Here is a 16,655-nt window from a genome sequence, read left to right as displayed (position 1 = left end):
GTCAGACGAAAATGGGATCCCCGCCCGACCTAGTGTTGCCACCAAGCCGGGCCCCCCTCGTTTCCCGATCGTTCCGGCAACGGGGGACATCCAGACGAAGGCCCCGCCATCGGAGAGTTCAGGGCAGGAACGGGGACACCAGGGGTTGTCTCCTGTAACTGCACAGGGGACGCCATGGGAAGCACGGGAGGGCTGTAGGGTACAGGAACGACGGCAGCCACGGTGCTCCGCCTCTTGTGGGGACAAACAACAGCAAAATGTCCCGGGGCCCCACAATAGAAGCACAACCCAGCTGCCCGCCGACGCCCTCGTTCCTCCGGGGTCTGTCGGGGTCGGGCGTAACTTACGTCCATCGGCTCTCCGGCAGCAACACGATCCATCAAGCGTGGAGGCAGCGCTGGTGAAAAACGTCGGGGCGCAGGGACCGGAGCCGGGGTGCTTACGGTTGGCAACCCCCGCCGCGAAACAGGTGTCGGCGGGACGCCTGACGCACGGGGGTTGGACCGTCCCGCTCGACGGACTTCCCTGGCCAACAGCCTGGCCTCTATTGCCAAGCAATGCCGCTCCAAACCGTCCAACGTGCCGGGCATCACCTCATGCACTAAGGCGTCCAACATCGTGTCGGATAGTCCATCTTGAAAGGCCTCGATCAGGGCAGCCTCATTCCACTGAACTTGCCCGACCAGAGACCTAAAGTCAGCCATATAGTCCACCAGGGGGCGCGAACCCTGGCGTAATTGCTTCAGCGCCCGCGTGGCCGTTTGTTCCTGCACCGGGTCCGCAAATTGGTGACGAAGCAAGTCACAAAAAGCATTGTAGTCCTGGAGTAGCGGATCATCCCGGGCCAGGTACGGTGCCACCCACGACGCTGCAGGGCCAGCCAATAAACTGCACAGAAACGCCACCTTGTGGTCATCCCCTGGAAAGTGCACCATCTGCGCGTTGATAAAAAGCTGCACCTGGCTCTGGAACGCAGAAAACAGCCGCCGGTCCCCCCAGAACTTTTCCGGCATCGCCACAAAACATTTCCTTCTGGGCACAGGTGCTGGAGGTGGTACCACAGGTGCCGCCTGGGGTGGGGCCGCCTGGGACAAAACCTCCACTTGACGTTGTAAGAACAAGACTGTCTGGGTCAAGTGAGCAATGTCCCCTCGCAACTCTGCAAAGACAGCCTGCATGTCAGCTGCAGCAACATCCATGGTGACAGGCAAGAACAGGAAGCCGAAAAACAAAAGATGTCCAACCAGGAACCAGCAGCAAAGAGCAAGGAACAAAACAACCAAACCACCCCTCCAAAATGAGCACCAGGTGTCTGGTGGTTGGTGGAGTTTTATTCTGTTCTGTCTGGATTTTCCCAGACCTCCACACCCACTGAAAAATAGCCAGACACTCTGGTAAAATCCAAAAGTAATTTATAGCAGGAAAAAATAAGCACAAAGGAAAACCTGTCTTCACAGCAGACAGGTTACAATACTTTACAACAGGGTCCTGATGTCCAGTCAATTCCAAAAGCTTCTTGCTGGCACACCCCCCCAAGGTTTCAAGAGTCCAAGGCACAAACCAGGATTGTAGCCACCAAAGTTCACAAACAGGTCTCACGAATCTCCAAGATAAAACTCCACAAGCCAGGAAGGGTGGGGCCGCCTTTTATCCTTTCCCAAGCACCACACCCAAACCCAGCTGCGACCCCTCATGCTGGAAATATCTGGCCAATTGCGTTCTTCTCTCGTTAGCTCTCCTCTGTCGCATATCTATGAAGTCACTAGCATCTTCCCCCAGGGAATCCAGGCTGCTTGCTGGGGAGAGCTCCCCCTGGTGGAACTCTGGCTGTCCTTCATCTTCAGCCTGGGATTCAGCTTCTTCATCAGTCTGCCCCTCCTGGTCCTCAGCCTCTGAGCCGGACACCGACAGCAAATCAGCCATTCCCGGAGGGGTCCCAGGCTGAACCACAACAGTAACCGAGTTGTCGAACCGTGGAACTCATTACTGGACTCCATAGTATCATCCCCAAACCCCCAACACTTTACCCTTAGATTATCTGCGGTTGACCTATCCAGATTCCTAAGAGGTCAGTAAGGGGCGAGTACAAGTGCACTAGAGTGCTTTCCGACCCCTGTCCTATTGCTCCTATACCTTTCTTGTATTCCTATATCTCTTCTTCTATTCTTTCATTGATATGTTCTATTCCTATATCTTTTCTATTATTTGTTAAATATATTTTACTATGAGTATCTCCTCTATAACCGTCATCATGTATTTTACTATGTGTATATAGATATATAGAAACATAGAAGACTGACGGCAGAAAAAGACCTTCTGGTCCATCTAGTCTGCCCTTTTACTATTTCCTGTATTTTATCTTACAATGGATATATGTTTATCCCAGGCATGTTTAAATTCGGTTACTGTGGATTTACCAACCACGTCTACTGGAAGTTTGTTCCAAGGATCTACTACTCTTTCAGTAAAATAATATTTTCTCATGTTGCCTTTGATCTTTCCCCCAACTAACTTCAGATTGTGTCCCCTTGTTCTTGTGTTCACTTTCCTGTTAAAAACACTTCCCTCCTGAACCCTATTTAACCCTTTAACATATTTAAATGTTTCGATCATGTCCCCCCTTTTCCTTCTGTCTTCCAGACTATACAGATTGAGTTCATTAAGTCTTTCCTGATACGTTTTATACTTAAGACCTTCCACCATTCTTGTAGCCCGTCTTTGGACCCGTTCAATTTTGTCAATATCTTTTTGTAGGTGAGGTCTCCAGAACTGAGCACAGTATTATTCCAAATGTGGTCTCACCAGCGCTCTATATAAGGGGATCACAATCTCCCTCTTCCTGCTTGTTATACCTCTAGCTATGCAGCCAAGCATCCTACTTGCCTTTCCTACCGCCCGACCACATTGCTCACCCATTTTGAGATTAGTCTGACATGATTTGCCTTCAGTAAAGCCATGCTGATTTGGGTCCAATGAGTTATTGTTTTTAGGTGCTGATTTATCCTCTTTTTGAGTAGAGTCTCCATCATTTTAACTACAACTGATGTCAAGCTAACTGGCCTGTAGTTACCAGCTTCTTCTCTACTGCCCTTCTTGTGGATGGGCACAACACTGGCCATTCTCCAATCCTCAGGAACATCTCCTGTTAACAGGGATTGGTTAAACAAATCAGTCAGGGGGGTAGCAATGACAGATCTGAGTTCTTTAAGAACTCTGGGGTGGATGCCATCTGGACCCATTGCCTTATTTATCTTTAATCGTTCAAGTTCTAAGACATCGGCTTCTAAGATCACTGGAGCTGAATCCGTACAGCTGGAAGCAATGCTATATCCCTCTATAGTATTATTTTGTAAGGTGTTTTTTGAGAAAACTGAACAGAAGTAGCTATTGAAATGGTCAGCGATCTCCTTATTCCCATTAATGCATGTATTATTCCCGGTACTAAGCTTTGTGATGCTGCAGTTTTTCTTCTTCCTATCACTAATATATCTGAAGAAGGTTTTATCCCCCTTCTTTACAGATTTTGCAATTTCTTCCTCTTTTGAAGCTTTAGCAGCATATATTATCTGTTTCGCCTCCTTCTGTCTCATATATACCCACTAAAACCCTCACTGTGTATTGGACAAAATAAATAAATAAATATAAATAAATAAAATAAAATATAAACCATATAAAGATTAAAATAACACATTTATAAATATATTGAGATAATTATTTACTCTTTATGCAGTATATAAACCATACAAGATAAAACACCAGATTGTATTGTATTGTATTTATTAGATTTGTATGCCGCCCCTCTCCGAAGACTCGGGGCGGCTAACAACAATATAAAAAGACAATGTAAACAAATCTAATATTAAAAACAATCTAAACCCCAATTTAAAGAGCCAATCATACATACAAGCATACCATGTATAAATTCTATAAGCCTAGGGGGGAAGGGAAAATCTCAATTCCCCCATGCCTGACGACAGAGGTGGGTTTTAAGGAGCTTGCGAAAGGCAAGGAGGGTGGGGGCAACTCTGATCTCTGGGGGGAGCTGGTTCCAGAGGGTCAGGGCCGCCACAGAGAAGGCTCTTCTCTTGGGTCCTGCCAAACGACATTGCTTAGTCGATGGGACCCGAAGAAGATATATAAATATAGCAATAGCAATAGCATTTAGACTTATATACCGCTTCATAGTGCTTTTACAGCCCTCGCTAAGCGGTTTACAGAATCAGCATATTGCCCCTAACAATCTGGGTCCCATATATCTAGGGGTTTATTCTTTATACTGTATATAAACCACATACAGGATAAAATATAAATAAATATTTCTTTTTTTATACTGAATATAAACCGTATAAGGATTAAAATTGATCTTGATTGCATCCCTCTGTTAACGCAGCTTAGGATTGCATTGGCTTTTTTGGCTACAGGCTCATAGTTGGCTGTTCACTAAGGTTCCAAGATGTCTCTTTTTTATTGAATTATATACATTAAAAAATGGCGAACAAACATTAAACAAAACAAAACATCACATTTACATTTATACACATATACCTAGGGGTATCTTACGGTAAATTCCCTCGATGATCAATTTTTGCTGACGTATGGTTTAATATACATAATATATTTTAATGTTTGTTTGTTTGATTGATTGTTTGATTGATTTATATGCCACCCCTCTCTGAGGACATGTTTGTGTATATAATCTAAGATCATTAAATAATTATTGTCTTTCTAATACATATCTTCTTTTGTAAATATATTTGTGTATTTTCCATTGCTATCATCCATCACTTAATGTACACGTTTATAATACTTAAAGTTATTAAAATATTACATAGAGTACTTTTAGGTTATTCAATTAAACACTAGTCCATCTGTTCTGTTCCCTTCCCCCCCCCAGCCAAATATAAAATGAATTTCAAATTTCACAATATTCTGAATCTTTCTCAGTTATTTTTATTTATTTATTTATTTGTTTGTTTGTTTGTTTGTCAAGCATGTGTAGGACAGTAGTATTCTGTATAAGCATAACTAACAATAAAAGAGGACAATAGGACAGGGCGGTAGGCACAGTGGTGCACTTATGTCCGCCCCTTACAGACCTCTTAGGAATGTGGTGAGGTCAACTGTAGACACTCTAAGATGAAAGTTTTTGGGGTTTGTGGAAGAAACCACAGTCAGGTAGTTCATTCCAGGCACTGACCACTATTGCTGAAGTCATATTTTCTGCAGTCAGGTTTGGAGCAAACTGCTCCAAATTTAGTTTGAATTGGTTACGTGCTCGTGTATCACTATTTTTTATAATACTTTTTAATGAGGTTCTAGTTTATTATGTTTTAACCTTAGATAATGTTCGACTTCGTTTACTGTTTTGTATCTATTTATATTGTACTCCTCATACTATAGTTTAAGCTGCCCTGAGTCCTTTGGGATTGGGTGGCATAGAAGTCGAATGAATGAATGAATAAATATTGCTGCGGTTGAAGGTGAAGTAGTCATCAACAGGAAGGATATATTGGTATATGATTTTCTGAACTACATTTAGATCAGATTTGTTTAATTCGACTTCTATGCCGCCCAATCCCGAAGGACTCGGGGCGGCTCACAAAAATATAAAATTACAATACAATAAAAAGAAGTCAAATATACAGTCTGAAATTATAAAATCCTGATTAAAACCCACAGTTAAAATTATCCAATCAGCATACATGTAAACCATTCATACAATTTGGCCATGAAAGATGATGATGATGATGATGATGATGATGATGATGATGATAATAATAAATAATCCCAGCAATCCCAGGGGACAGCAGAATTGAGGAGAAGCAGCTAGAGAAATTAGTGAAATACGAACATCTGAAAATCGAGCTGCAACGACTCTGGCATAAGCCCGTGAAAGTGGTCCCAGTGGTACTTGGCACGCTGGGCGCAGGGCCAAAGGATCTCAGCGGACATTTGAAAACCATCAGAATTGACAAAATCTCCATCGGTCAATTGCAAAAGGCCACTTTACTTTACAAACATAATTTTCCGCTACATCACGCAGTTCCAGACTGATGATGAAATACGAAATCCAGCATAGTGATCTCGTTTGCTGTGTTGTATTGAAATAATAATAATAATAATAATAATAATAATAATAATAATAATAATAATAATTTATTAGATTTGTATGCCGCCCCTCTCCGAAGAGTCGGGGCGGCTCACAACAACATAAACAGTGTACAAATCCAATTTAAAACCCTTATACTAAAATAATCACACAATCCAATCAAACCATACACCAACCTTGGCAATTGGGGGGGGGCGTTAATTCACGGCCCCCAATTTGATTAACTATCGGATTAACAGATTTAATTCCACTGTCATCCCCAAGATCCATGGACACCCCCCCCCCACCCCGTTGCAGCTTTCTCAGTCTGTCTCTCTCTTGGATGAATTTTACTATCTCTACAGGGTGAACTCAAGAGAGACTCTGCCCGGAGACCGATGACGCTGTAGAAAGGAGAATTCCCATTGGTTCCCTCTGCTTCTGCCTATTTGAAGAGGGGAATGTATGTAAAACAACACTTCCTCCGTCCGTCCCCAATTCAGACCACCGATTCCGGGTCCCGTTCTAGTCGGAGAGGTGGGGCGGGGGGGGCTTCTTGTGGGGCAGCATCCATGTGCAATGCTGGGGGTCCCCCTGCTGTTGCTGGTGGGGCTGCTGCCCCAGACCCCTGGCAGTGAAGGCGGGAAGAAGCTGCCTGGTAAGGAGGGGTGTGTGTCAGTGGGGGGAGGGCCTGGGGTGCTGATGGGGGAAAGAAAGCAAGGGACGTGGGGGAAGGGATCGAGGGCCAGAGATGCAGCATCCTTTCCACCCCCCACATCGCCCCCACGCCCCCCCCCCCAGGATAGAGAGGGAACCCCTTTGCTTTGGATGTGGCCAAAGGGCGGGGCTGGGAGCTGTTATGTATCCCTCTAAGTTGATTGGCAGGTACCTCCCTTGTTCCCATTGGTTATTGCTTGTTACCGGGATGCCTTATTTAGGCGGGCTATTCTGAGTTACCTGATTGGTTGTTCAGTCAGTTGGTTGCGAGTACAGTATAAATATCCTGTCATCGGCTGTCAAGCCGCCTTGGTTCATTTGTTCTTACTTCAATAGCCGCCCCGAGTCTGCGGAGAGAGGCGGCATACAAATCCAATAAATAGATAGATGGATAGATAGATAGATAGATAGATAGATAGATAGATAGATAGATAGATAGATAGATAGATAGATAGATAGATAAAAAAATAAAAATAAAATAAAATAAAATATAAAATAAATAAAATAATAAAATAAATAAAATATAATATAAAATAAAATAATAAAATAAATAAAATATAAAATAAAATAAAATAAATAAAATAAAAATAAATAAAAATAAAATAAAATAAATAAAATATAAAATAAATAAATACTGAATCCTCCCATTTTAGCACCGGTGCACACAGTAATGGGCAGCCAAAGTTTTTACTGCCCCACTGTGGGTGTGAGTCTCCTCGACTTAATAGGAGCCAATGGGGAAGCAATTCTGGGACCGTCTCGTAAGCCATCCCACCTGGCTGGACTGAAGTTGTTGTTGTTGTTGTTGTTGTTATTATTATTATTATTATTATTATTATTATTATGTCAATACAACACAGCAAACGAGATCACTATGCTCAGGATTTCGTATTTCATCACCAGTCGGGCACTTCCCAAGCAACTAGGACTGCATGATGTAGCGGCAAATTGTGTTTATTATATTATTATTATTAATTATTAATTATTATTATTATTATTAATTATTATTATGGTTGTGGGGGCAATGAGGACCTGGATTGTGGGAGCAATAGGCTTGCTCTGTTAAAAAGTGCTGTTGCTAGCATGTTATAAGCTGCCCTGAGTCTAAGAAGAAGGGCGGCATAAAAATATAATAAATAAATAAATAAATAAATAAATAAATAAATAAATAAATAAATAAATAAATAAATAAAAATTATTATTATTATTATTATTATTATTATTATTATTATTAATTAGATTTGTATGCTGCCCTTCTCCAAAGACTCAGGGCGGCTCACAAGACACAATATAAACAATGCCACAACAAATCCAATTAATTAAAAAAATTACAAACTAAAATCCCAATACAGTATATTAAAACCAGTCAGCCAATTCATTCACAACCACTCCTCAGATTTAGTAAGCAGGGTTGAGGGGGCTTGATCTAATTGCCCCATGCCTGGCGACATAAATGAGTTTTAAGACTTTCGAAAGGTGAGGAGGGTGGGGGCAGTGCGAATCTCTGGAGGGAGCTGATTCCAGAGGGCCGGGGCCGCCACAGAGAAGGCTCTTCCCCTAGGCCCTGCCAGGTGACATCTGGGGGCCCTGAATTGAACCTGGAACTGGACTTCCCAAAGTTGGTTGCATTCAAACAGGGTGAATCCCCAAAATTATTAAATCATGCAGTGGCTGGGAGCAGTGGACCCTGCAATCCATTATGATGGCCTCCGCCCTCCTCCTCTTCCCCCTCCCCTCCCTTCTTCTTTTTCCTTCCTCCTGTTTCTCTTCCCCCACCCCCTCCTGCTTCCCTCCCCTCCTCCTCCCTCCTCTTCCCCCTCCTTCTGCTCCCATCTGCCTTCCCATCCCCTCTTCCTCCCTTTACCTTTCTCCTCTTCCTCTTCTCCCTCCTCTTCCTCTTGCTTTCCTCTTCCCCTCCCCTCCCCCTCCTATTTCCCCTTCCCTCCTCTTTCCCTCTTCCTCTTCCTTCTGCTCCCATCCCCTCTTCCCTCCTCTTCACCCTCTTCCCTCTTCCTCCTGCTTCTCTCCCCCTTTCCATCCCCTCTTCCTCCCTCCTTTCTCCTCCCTTCTTTCCTCCCTCCTTCTGATTTCACCTTCCTCTCCCTCTCCCTTTCTCCACATTCTCCTTTCCTTCCTCTTCCCATCCCCTCTTCCTTTCTCCTCCTCTTCCTCCCCTGCTCCTCATCCCTCAGGAAATGAGACCGGCTTCTCCTAGCCACTGTTTGTAGGCTTCTGGCCCCCTCTGCCCCTTCCCAACCCCTCTTCCTCCTTTCTCCTCTTCATCTTCCTCCTATTTCCACTTCCCTCCTCCTCCCTCCTCTTTCCCTCTTCCTCCTGCTCCCATCCCCTTTCTCCCTCCTCCTTTCGCCTCCTCTTCCCCCTCCTTCTGCTTCTCTTCCCCTTTCCATCCCCTCTTCCTCCTTCCTCTTTTCTCCTTCTCTTCCCCTCCTGCCCTCCCTCCTTTTCCTCCTTCTGCTTCCCCCTCTCCTCCTCCACCCTCTTCCCCGTCCTCTTCCTCCTGCTTCTCTCCCCCTTTCCATCCCCTCTTCCTCCCTCCTTTCTCCTCTTCTCCCTTCCTTCCTCCCTCCTTCTGATTTCACCTTCCTCTCCCTCTTCCTTTCTCCACATTCTCCTTTCCTTCCTCTTCCCATCCCCTCTTCCTTTCTCCTCCTCCTCTTCCTCCCCGGCTCCTCATCCCTCAGGCAAATGAGACCGGCTTCTCCTAGCCACTGTTTGTAGGCTTCTGGCCCCCTCTGCCCCTTCCCAACCCCTCTTCCTCCTTTTCTCACCGGGGAGACTAAACTGGACAGTCTGACCAGTGCAGCCCTTCCTGGGCTCCTCCGATTCTCCCTTTCTGAATACAGCCCGAGATCGTGTTGGCTCTTTTGGCCGCTGCAGCACACAGCTTGCTCAGGCCTCTCAGGACTCCCTTCTTCCCCCCTCCCTCCCCCTTGCAGCCCATTTCTTGTTCCAGGAGAAGACCGACTGTTTTTTCCCATTTGATGGGACCCGGCGGGTGCGTTACCTGGACAGGTACTTCTACAACCGCCAGGAGTTTGTCCGCTTCGACAGCCAACTCGGGAAGCACGTGGCCATCTCGGAATTAGGGCAGCTGGACGCTAAGAAGTGGAACAGCGACAAGGTCACTCTGATGATGAAGAGGGCCGAAGTGGATCGCTTCTGCAGACACAACTACGAGGCGGCCAGGAAGGGGCATGTGGTTGGCCAGAGATGTGAGTCTGGGAGGGAGGGGCTTCCTAAGGGAGGGTGTTCAACAACTCGCCATGACCAACAGGACCGCAGGACAATAATTACACTACCAGTAATATCGAAGAAATGATGGGATAGAATCATAAAACCAAGAATGCAATGGGAATGAAATGAGAATCACAAAAAGTAAAATTATTTTTAAAATTGTTTTAAATACAGTGATACCTCATCTTACAAATGCCTCGTCATACAAACTTTTCGAGGTACAAACCCGGGGTTTAAGATTTTTTTGCCTCTTCTTACAAACTATTTTCACCTTACAAACCCACTGCCGCTGCTGGGATGCCCCGCCTCCAGACTTTTGTTGCCAGCGAAGCGCCCGTTTTTGCGCTGCTCGGATTCCCCTGAGGCTCCCCTCCATGGGAAACCCCACCTGTGGACTTCCGTGTTTTTGTGATGCTGCAGGGGAATCCCAGCAAGGGAACCCCAGCATCACAAAAACGGGTGCTTCACTGGCAACGGAAGTCCGGAGGTGGGGTTTCCCAGCAAGGGGAGCCTCAGTGAAATCACAGCATCGCAAAAACACAGAGGTCTGGAGGTGGGGTTTCGAAGACTCCGGTGTTTTTGCGATGCTGTCATTTCACTGAGGCTCCCTTCGCTGGGAAACCCCACCTCCAGACTTCCGTTGCCAGCGAAGCGCTCGTTTTTACGATGCTGGGATTTCCCTGCTGGGATTCCCCTGCAGCATCAAACCCCCCCCCCCACAGAAGTCCGGAGGTGGGGTTTCCCATGGAGCCTAAGGGGAATCCCAGTAGCACAAAAACGGGGGCTTCAGCTGGCAAAAGGGGTGAATTTTGGGCTTGCACGCATTAATCACTTTTCCATTGATTCCTATGGGAAATAGTGCATTTGGCATTTTAGGAGTTTTTTAAAAAATAATTTCCAAAGCTTTGAAAAATGGTACAGCAAAGGATTTGAGGCTGACAGGGAACACACACAACAGTTTTCAAGTGGGACATCACTAGCCTTTCAAAGGTTTTCATAACTACAGATGTTAGAGCAACTGGTCTGTGTTGTGGTTAGCTCTGGCCCAGCTCCTGCCCCAAGGACTGTGGATGTGGGGGAGACATCCACATGCTGCAGGCCTGTTTTGCCCCCGGTGGAATCTGCTGATGAAGGCTCCTCTGACCAAGAAGACGTGAGTGACAGGGAGGAGGAGAGTGGGGCAGACAGCTCAGAAGGAGATCAATTCTCTAGCTCCTCCTTGGATTCAGAACAAGAGTTAATGATACAGCCACACATGCGGAGAGCGATGCATAGGCAACAAAAAACTGAGAGATTATTATCAAAGAAAATGAGGCCACCTGTGGTTGGGTGGGGCTGTGGTGATTAGTGAGGCTGCTATAAATAGCAGCCTGTGGGTTTGGCCATTGTAGAGGATTATCTGATCATTGTGTTTCGTGACTGCTTTACTGACTTTGACCTTTCGTGTGCTGATTTCCCCCCGCTTTGAAACTAAACCAGAGCAAAGTGTGTTTCACTTTGTGAAAGAAGAAGGACTGTGAATTGCCTCACAGCTGCAAGCTAAGCATCACAGAACTGATAAGGGACTTGTACAAATTACCAGTTTGTTTGGAGACGAGTGCTCTTTGCTATACCAAAAGAGGGCTTGGTTTAAGTGAATTTTCATTATAAAGAACATTGTTTTGAATTTTCAAACGTGTGTGTGTGTCTGAAATTTGTACCTGTGAATTTTTGGGAGGAGTCTACCAGAGAGCCCGACAGAACACTCAGAACCACCTTTTGAGATGAGCAGCTCTATAAATTGGATCGATCATTATTTCTTTTTATTAGATAAAAGAGGACAAGATCCTCATTTTGCCTTTATTTTGTAATTTAAAAATCAAAATGGTTTCTTCATTTGGTTTTCTGTTCTGGGCTCTATTGCGTCTCTCGTGTCTCTTCTTCCCACCAGCCAAGCCCACCGTCAACATCTCCCCTACCAAAATGGACCCCGCTTCCCCCAACACCATCCTCCTCTGCATTGTGACGGGCTTTTACCCCTTGGAGATCGAGGTCCAGTGGCTGAAGAACGGACAGCCAGAAAAGGAGGGTGTGGCCTTTGGGGAGGAGCTCCAAAACGGAGACTGGACCTACCAGCTCCACGTTATGCTGGAGACTCAGCCCCAGCGGGGGGACGTCTACACTTGCCAGGTGGGGCATGCCAGCCTAGAGGCCCCTGTCACCGTCCAGTGGGGTAAGCTCCTCCCCTCCTGGTCTGGGGATGCCATCCCTGCCCTGAGAAGGAAAGACCCACCCTGTGTGGAGAGCCGGGATTGACACTCCCGGGGGAAGGTGAGCCTGATCCTCCTGCTCAGGTGAGGCTCCTTCTCCTTCCCCAGAGCCCCGTTCCTCCCGCTCTGCCAGGAGGAAACTCTGGACGGGGATAATGGGGGCTGTGATAGGCGTGGCCTTCCTGGCTGTGGGACTCTTCTCCTACCTGAAGAGCAAGAAGGGTGAGTCTAGTGGCCTGCGTGAGAGGTTGTGGGGATGGGGCCATCTAAGGGAGGCACCTTGTGAAGCTTAGTAAGCAGATGGCCAAGACACTGCTTGTCCCCTCTGAGAAATTTGTTTGGGAACCTCTCTTCTTGGAGGGGCTATTAAGGAAAGATTATGGGCTACCGAAGGTGAGGGGGCCTCCCTCAGTGCTCCAGCCAATGAACAGTTCTCACTGGGTCGTTTTCTCCTTTCAGCAATGCTCAACCAGCCACCTGCAGGTGAGTATCTTTTATTTATTTATTTATTTATTTATTTATTTATTTATTTATTCATTCATTCATTCATTCATTCATTCATTCATTCATTCATTCAATTTATTTATCTCTCTCTCTGTCTCTCTGTCTGTCTATCTATCTATCTATCTATCTATCTATCTATCTATCTATCTATCTATCTATCTATCTATCTATCTATCTATTGGATTTGTATGCCGCCCCTCTCTGGAGACTCGGGGTGGCTAACAGCAATAACAAGACAGCGTACAATAATAATCCAATACTAAAAACGATTAAAAACCCATTAATATAAAAACCAATCATACATACAGACATACCATGCATAAAATTGTAAAGGCCTAAGGGGAAAGGGAATCTCAATTCCCCCATGCCTGGCGGCAGAGGTGGGTTTTAAGCAGCTTACAAGAGGCAAGGAGGGTGGGGGCAATTCTAATCTCTGGGGGGAGTTATTTTTTATTATTATTATTATTATTATTATTATTATTATTATTATTATTATTATTATTATTATTTGGATTTGTATGCCGCCCCTCTCCGAAGACTCGGGGCGGCCCACAACAAGTAGTACAAATCACAATAATCCAATCAGTTAAAATATTTAAAGCTTTAAAAAAACCCATTTTTGGTTCCAGAGGGCCGGGGCCACTACAGAGAAGGCTCTTCCCCTGGGTCCCGCCAAGCGGCATTGTTTAGTCGACGGGACCAGAAGAAGGCCAACTCTGTGGGACCGAACCGGTCGCTGGGATTCGTGCAGCAGAAGGCGGTCCCTGAGATAATCTGGTCCGGTGCCATGAAGGGCTTTATAGGTCATAACCAACACTTTGAATTGTGACTGGAAACTGATCGGCAACCAATGCAGACTGTATTTCCCCTCCATTAAATAAAAATAAAAATTGGGTGAGTGTGGGAGGCTCCATAACAGATAATTTTTGAAAAGAACTACCATATTTTTGGGAGTATAAGATGCACCAAATTTATAAGACACACCAAGATTTCAAAGAGGAAAAAATATTTTTGTCTTCCCCAGACCCCCAATGTACTCTGCAAGCCTCCGAAACCCTATCTGTTCTGGTTAGCTCTGGCCCAGCTCCTGCCCCAAGGACTGTGGATGTGGGGGAGACATCCACATGCTGCAGGCCTGTTTTGCCCCCGGTGGAATCTGCTGATGAAGGCTCCTCTGACCAAGAAGACATGAGTGACAGGGAGGAGGAGAGTGGGGCTGACAGCTCAGAAGGAGATCAATTCTCTAGCTCCTCCTTGAATTCGGAACAAGAGTTAATGATACAGCCATGCATTAGGAGAGCGATGGATAGGCAACAACAACTGAGAGATTATTATCAAAGAAAATGAGGCCACCTGTGGTTGGGTGGGGCTGTGGTCATTAGTGAGGCTGCTATAAATAACAGCCTGTGGGTTTGGCCATTGTGGAGGATTATCTGATCCTTGTGTTTCGTGCCTGCTTTGCTGACTTTGACCTTTTGTGTGCTGATTTTTCCCCGCTTTGAAATTAAACCAGAGCAAAGTGTGTTTCACTTTGTGAAAGAAGGACTGTGAATTGCCTCACAGCTGCAATCTAAGTATCACAGAACTGATAAGGGACTTGTACAAATTACAGTGTACCAGTTTGTTTGGAGACCAGTGCTCTTTGCTATACCAAAAGAGGGCTTGGTTTAAGGGACTTTTCATTATAAAGAACATTGTTTTGAGTTTTCAAACGTGTGTGTGTCTGAAATTTGTACCTGTGCATTTTTGGGAGGATTCTACCAGAGCCCGACAGAACAAATATATTCCTTATTGTGCAGCCAGCGATGCCACTTTTTCACTGTGAAAATGAAGCCCTGAAAGAAAACACCACCATTCTGAGTGGTTTTGGGAGCGAGTGGAGGCCGAGGGTTTGAAGGGGGGATCCAGTATGGGCTCTGGGGAGCTTCCAAGTCATTCGCCAGCCAGTGACGGTGAAAGGAGGAACTCCGATCAGAGAAGCCGGAAAGAGCCTCCTGAGGGGAATACCTGAGGGGCCGGAGGGAGAAGAGGGGACCAGAAGGCGGTCCAATTCAGTGTCTGACCCAGAGAAAGGAGTCCTGTCCGTCCGTTAGGACCCCAAAGACACCTCCCCCATGATAGCGTTTCCCTCAGAGCCCCGTCTCCGTTTTCCCGCCAGAATAGGCCCCTCCCACCCCTCTCAGAACCCCCTTTTCCCGCTTTTACGTCTGAGGTAATCGCACCGAGAGAGGCGTGGCCAAGAGGAAACGGGAGGCGTCTCGCAAGCTCCTGTCTCATCAGCATCAATGGCCCCTCCCTCTCTCCCACTCTTACCGTGGGTCCTCCTTCCCCCTCATTCGCTTTCAGGGCTCCCGTCCGACGTCCACGCCAGCAGCAGCAACAGGCGGAGCCCACGGAGGCTTCCCAAGAGGGGAGAAGTGGGATTTGGAGGCGGGGTTGAGAGGGATACTTCGCAGTTGGCTTCCAAGGAATAAGTTGCGCCAATGGGAAGTCTCCGTTCTGATGAGTCGTCTGTCTCCGGGCAGAATCTGTGATGCTTTCTCCCTGAGGAGAGGAGCAGAGACGGAGAAAGAAGGAGGGGTTACGCGTATTTTGCGCAGCGCAACAGGACTGGACCATACCGTGTGAAACCGGAGGAGCAGTGGGGGCGTCCCAAAGAGGGCAGAGGTGGCCCCTTAGCGAAGCAATACCTCGGGGAGGCAATTCAGATGTTGAAATCCCTGGGCGCGCTCTTTGCTGCAGACTAAGCCCACTGCGCATGCTCTCCTTCCTTGGTGTGGCCTGGTTGTTTCGGCTGACAGTTACTCCCTGTCAATGGGGGTGAGGGGAGTGGGGGGGGACGACAAGTGGGGATCCCGAGATTCAGAGCCTCCCCGGGGGTGAGAAAGCGATTCAGAGGCTTGGAGGGAACGGGAAACCCGCCCCACACCTGCTCTTAACTACATTGGGGAAATTCAACTATTGAGAAGGGGGGAGGATAGAAGGAGGCATAAAGGAAACCCCTGCTCACATCCTCTTCAGTATCACATTCCGAGGCTGGAAGAATCTTTGGAGATCCAGTGGAGACTAGTTGGTGGGCGACGCCAATGGCTAGAAGATCCCTCCTGAGCCTGGCTGAGAAGAGGAGAAGCAGGAAGAGCTCCAGGTCAGAGAAGCTTCTTTTGGGGAAGACGAAGGGATCGTCACATGGTTGAATTCTTCAATATCTCCATGATGGAGTTCTGGAGATTAATCCAAGTAGATATTTAGAGCAGTGTTTCCCAACCTTGGCCACTTGAAGAGATCTGGACTTCAACTCCCAGAATTCTGGGAGTTGAAGTCCAGATCTCTTCAAGTTGCCAAGGTTGGGAAACACTGATTTAGAGAACCTCATTGGTGATGTTGTTCTTGTGTCCTTCCAAAGAGTATCTCGTTAGGAGCGATTCTCCCATTGGGAAGATCCAGTGATGGCTTTTTTGTTCTCTTAACTGCTCTTCTTTGCTTATATAGGATGCTTGACTGCATAGCTTATAAGGCTGCTTGGCTGCATAGCTAGAGGTATAACAAGCAGGAAGAGGGAGATTATGATCCCGCTATATAGAATGCTGGTGAGACCACATTTGGAATACTGTGTTCAGTTCTGGAGACCTCACCTACAAAAAGATATTGACAAAATTGAACGGGTCCAAAGACGGGCTACAAGAATGGTGGACGGTCTTAAGCATAAAACGTATCCGGAAAGACTTCATGAACTCCATCTGTATAGTCTGGAGGACAGAAGGAAAAGGGGGGACACGATCGAAACATTTAAATATGTTCAAGGGTTAAATAAGGTCCAGGAGGGAAGTGTTTTTAATAGGAAA

General features: G+C 46.3%; 1 protein-coding gene across 1 annotated transcript; it reads left to right on the top strand.

Annotated features, from left to right (window-relative positions):
• Positions 1 to 6,667: 6,667 nt before the first annotated feature.
• LOC139158535 (H-2 class II histocompatibility antigen, E-S beta chain-like) lies at positions 6,668 to 15,287 on the top strand. Its single transcript, XM_070735856.1, has 6 exons — positions 6,668 to 6,746; positions 9,763 to 10,038; positions 11,991 to 12,272; positions 12,418 to 12,531; positions 12,769 to 12,792; positions 15,160 to 15,287. Exons 1-6 carry the CDS (start codon positions 6,668 to 6,670, stop codon positions 15,285 to 15,287), a joined length of 903 nt encoding a protein of 300 aa, XP_070591957.1.
• Positions 15,288 to 16,655: the final 1,368 nt, after the last annotated feature.

Source organism: Erythrolamprus reginae, chromosome 2 (assembly GCF_031021105.1).
Source record: "Erythrolamprus reginae isolate rEryReg1 chromosome 2, rEryReg1.hap1, whole genome shotgun sequence".
In the NCBI taxonomy this organism is placed as follows: domain Eukaryota; kingdom Metazoa; phylum Chordata; class Lepidosauria; order Squamata; family Dipsadidae; genus Erythrolamprus; species Erythrolamprus reginae.
The sequence above is the reverse complement of the archived record's forward strand: the minus strand, read 5'-3'. Positions and strand labels throughout refer to the sequence as shown.

Bases quoted from the DNA above. Each gene is read 5' to 3' on its own strand.
- LOC139158535 (XM_070735856.1), top strand. From the start codon at position 6,668: ATGCTGGGGGTCCCCCTGCTGTTGCTGGTGGGGCTGCTGCCCCAGACC. The intron at 6,747-9,762 runs GTAAGGAGGGGT...TCCCCCTTGCAG, and splicing joins AGGCGGGAAGAAGCTGCCTG to CCCATTTCTTGTTCCAGGAG. The intron at 12,793-15,159 runs GTGAGTATCTTT...ATTCGCTTTCAG, and splicing joins GCTCAACCAGCCACCTGCAG to GGCTCCCGTCCGACGTCCAC.